The sequence below is a fragment of the Hyla sarda genome, chromosome 1, assembly GCF_029499605.1.
Source record: "Hyla sarda isolate aHylSar1 chromosome 1, aHylSar1.hap1, whole genome shotgun sequence".
Taxonomy (NCBI): Eukaryota; Metazoa; Chordata; class Amphibia; order Anura; family Hylidae; genus Hyla; species Hyla sarda.
Window position 1 is genome coordinate 460,144,803 of NC_079189.1, and position 3,939 is coordinate 460,148,741.

General features: G+C 42.4%; 1 protein-coding gene across 1 annotated transcript; it reads left to right on the forward strand.

Moving 5' to 3' along the window:
- Positions 1-691: 691 nt before the first annotated feature.
- LOC130284270 (protein spinster homolog 1-like) lies at positions 692-3,628 on the forward strand. Its single transcript, XM_056534470.1, has 2 exons — positions 692-807; positions 2,078-3,628. The coding sequence occupies exon 2, from the start codon at positions 2,103-2,105 to the stop codon at positions 3,615-3,617; it is 1,515 nt and encodes a 504-aa protein (XP_056390445.1). The 5' UTR covers positions 692-807; positions 2,078-2,102; the 3' UTR covers positions 3,618-3,628.
- The last annotated feature ends 311 nt before the right edge of the window (positions 3,629-3,939 follow it).

Sequence of the window (3,939 nt, forward strand, 5' to 3'; positions counted from 1 at the left end):
TTCAGAAGGTCATAAGTACTGAAAGGATTAAGATTTTTTAATAGAAGTAATTTACAAATCTGTTTCACTTTCTGGAGCCAGTTGATATATAAAAAAAAGTTTTGGCCTGGAATACCCCTTTAAGTCCCAGGATGCCCTTGGTCCTAGTGGGGTTAAAAGGTCAAAAGATTAAAATATATAAACTAAGAATACACTGTGAAGTATGGGGATATACTTGGCAGGCCTGGAGAAATATTTTTCTAAAATATGTTTTTATGTACTTGATGTATTTCTAGGTGTATATTAATATATATATATATATATATATATATATATATATATATATATATACACACACACACAAATCAAAAAATATGTTGCAGTCTCTTGTAATACCTTTTTTATTGGACTAACAGAATTTTGTAGAGACAAGCTTTCAGGATTCCGCCTTTTATCAAGTCCAATAGTCAAGGACTAATGATCAAAGGACTTTATAAATTATCAGGGAGGAATCCCAAAAGTTTGTCTCTACAAAATTCTGTTAGTCCAATAAAAAAGGTATTACAATCTGCATTACTGGACTAATATGGCTACTCACATTTACTATACAGATATACACATACCTGAAGATGGTTTAGAACCCTGTGATGTCACACATGCTTGTGATGATGTCACCGTAAGCTGTACAAGGAGGTGCGCGCCGGCTGCAGTCTCTTCAGTGTGTTTTGCATTCACAACCTGTGGTGCAAAGTGTTTGTTAGAGAGTTTCTATTTGCGATATAGAATTCAAGATTTTGACCGTTCCTTGTCTGAAGAGAGAACCACAAGGTAAGTCTCAGCCTCTTCTATTCATACATACACAGGGCTTTTTGTTTGACAGATTTTTTTTATTGCTGTTGCTTTTCTTTTTAGCATAAAAAACAAGAAATTAATTTCCAAAAGAAATAACAAAAGTTATATTCCTCATAGCATTGTGACAATTCTTGGCTTAGGCATTAAACATAATAAAACGCACAGATAGTATCATGACCAGAGCTTTTTCTTGCAAAACTGCTAAAATGCAATTATGCCCAAAAAAGCCCCCAAGAAAAAGAGCCCTAATTCATGAAGTTCTAAAAGATATAATTCTATGAGAAAGATTTGGTGGTGTAGTAAAAGAATAACAGAAAGATTAGGGCAGAAATATAATATTATATAATAGAATTCTGTGTGTACTAACAATAGAAATACTCCGGGGACTCCGAAAGGAAAAAATTTTCAAATCAACTAGTGGCAGAAAGTCATATAGGGTACGGATAGATCCCAATGAGGTGGGGTAGGTTCATTATTAGTAAATGTATATAGCAGGATAGCCCAATTGTATCTACAGTATGAAGTTCACATGGCCCAGTGACCATACAGCCAAGCCCTCATAATCCACCATTACTGGGACAGATTCAGGGTTATCAGATATTACTATGACCGGACAGGTTTAGGGTTATCAGATATTACTAGGACCGGACAGGTTCAGGGTTATCAGATATTACTAGGACCGGACAGAATCAGGGTTGTCAGATATTACTAGGACTGGACAGGTTCAGGGTTATCTGATATTACTAGGACCGGACAGGTTCAGGGTTATCAGATATTACTAGGACTGGACAGGTTCAGGGTTATCAGATATTACTAGGACCGGACAGGTTTAGGGTTATCAGATATTACTAGGACCGGACAGGTTCAGGGTTATCAGATATTACTAGGACCGGACAGGTTCAGGGTTATCAGATATTACTAGGACCGGACAGGTTCAGGGTTATCAGATATTACTAGGATCGGACAGGTTCAGGGTTATCAGATATTACTAGGACCGGACAGGTTCAGGGTTATCAGATATTACTAGGACCGGACAGGTTCAGGTTTATCAGACATTGGTAACCTCAGGGAAGGCATCTCCATATAAAACACTTATAGAGAAGCGTCTTCTTCTGAGGCTGCGATGGTCTTAGTGTTATCTTGTGGTTCTGTGCTGGACATTTCTGCTCTGTATGAAGGATCTATTGTATAATGACAGGAATGATGACATGTTGTCTAATGTGTTCACTTATCTCTCTCTCTCTAGTGTTTTCAGGCTCTGACCTGTGACCATGGCCTCTCCACAAGACCCATTGCTGAAGGAGGAGGAAGAAGCAATGGAGGACCATAGTGATATGGATGTAGAAAAGGGCGATATCCCTGAGAGGCAGAACCTGCCCTCTCTAAGCGTGATGTCCACCGCACGTTCCATCATCACCGTAGTGATCCTCGCCTTTGTTAATTTGCTCATCTATGCAAATCGCTCCAGCGTGGCGGGGGTGCTGCCTTATATACAGAAAGCATATGACACCAATGCTAGTCTGTCCGGCTTATTGAATACATTGTTCATTGGAAGCTACGTGCTGGTCGCACCAATTGCCGGATATTTGGGCGACCACTGTAATAAGAAATATACTGTTTGCGCAGGAGTCATCGTTTGGCTGAGCATGACACTTACCCTGTCATTCATCCCTGACGGGTATTTCCTGCTCTTCCTGCTGACGAGTGGACTGGTTGGGGCCGGAGAGGCGACTTTCTGCACCATCGCCCCCTCCATCATTGCAGACCTTTTTACAAGTGACCAGCGGACCCGCATGCTGAACGTGTTTTACTCTGTCATACCTGTAGGCTGCGGACTAGGATACATCATCGGGCCCAAAGTGACTGATGCAGCAAGGGGTGATTGGCACTGGGCGTTTCGGGTCACCCCTGGCCTGGGCCTCATAGCTGTGGCTTTGATGATTTTGGTCACAAAGGAGCTTCCAAGAACGACTACAAACGGGAAGAAGAACAACAAATCCCAGAAGTTTGCCAAATGGGCAACAGATCTGAAAAAACTATTTAAAAATCGAAGTTTCATGTTAACCACCATGGGATCGACGGCGGTATCCTTCATAGTGGGAGCCATAGGTGTATGGGGTCCGTCATACCTGACCCACGCACGAACACTCCTACAAGAGAAGGACCCTTGCCGTGCTGAACCGTGTGACTATCACGACATCCTAATATTTGGTGTGGTTACAGTCGTTTCCGGCATTCTGGGAGTTGTAGCAGGGACGGAGATAAGTAAAAGATATCGCAAATCCAACCCACGGGCGGACCCGCTTGTGTGTGGATGCGCGATGATGCTCTCCGCCCCTTTTCTTCTGTTGGCATTGACTTTTGGCAACATCAGCCTCGTTGCCACCAACATCTTCATCTTCATCGGAGAGACACTTCTGTCAGTAAATTTCACCCTCATATCTGACATTATACTAAAAGTAGTAACTCCGTGGAGGAGATCTTCAGCCCTGGCCGTGCAGATGACAATCTATCACCTCCTAGGTGACGCCGGCAGCCCGTACCTCATCGGCCTGATATCTGACACCTACGAACGAGGATATGCCAAATCCCCTCTTCTGAAATACCGCAGCCTGGAGTATGCCCTCATGACCTGCACCATAATGGCAGTCATCGGAGGGGCCTTCTTCATGGCCACGGCCCTATATATAGAGAGGGACGAAAAAGAAGCAGAGATGGAATCAGAACCTCCGTCATCTTCCTCCTCCTCACTGCTTCCTGCCGATGAGGACCGCGCTTCAGACTGAGGAAAAGTCATTGCTTACCTTTATCTCGTTTACTTCATTAAAAAAAAATTAAGAAAAAAATAACTGCATTTGTTCTATGTTCCACTTTACCCCTTATTCTCTAAATGTAATGATTACAGTACAAAACATGGACAGGTGAGACAAATCTTTTGTGGTGCCCTAAGCAGATCCACATACTAACTTTTAACCTTATGGAAAGCGAACTGCATGCTGCAGGGGTGAGTGAAGGTAAATAAACTTCCAGGGGAATATGTCAGCCATTTTTAGAACACTAAACCACACAGTTTGGATTTATTGTCCCAAAACTGCCACTTTGAAGCCC

Coding starts and splice junctions, on each gene's coding strand:
- LOC130284270 (XM_056534470.1), top strand. CDS start 2,103: ATGGCCTCTCCACAAGACCCATTGCTGAAGGAGGAGGAAGAAGCAATG.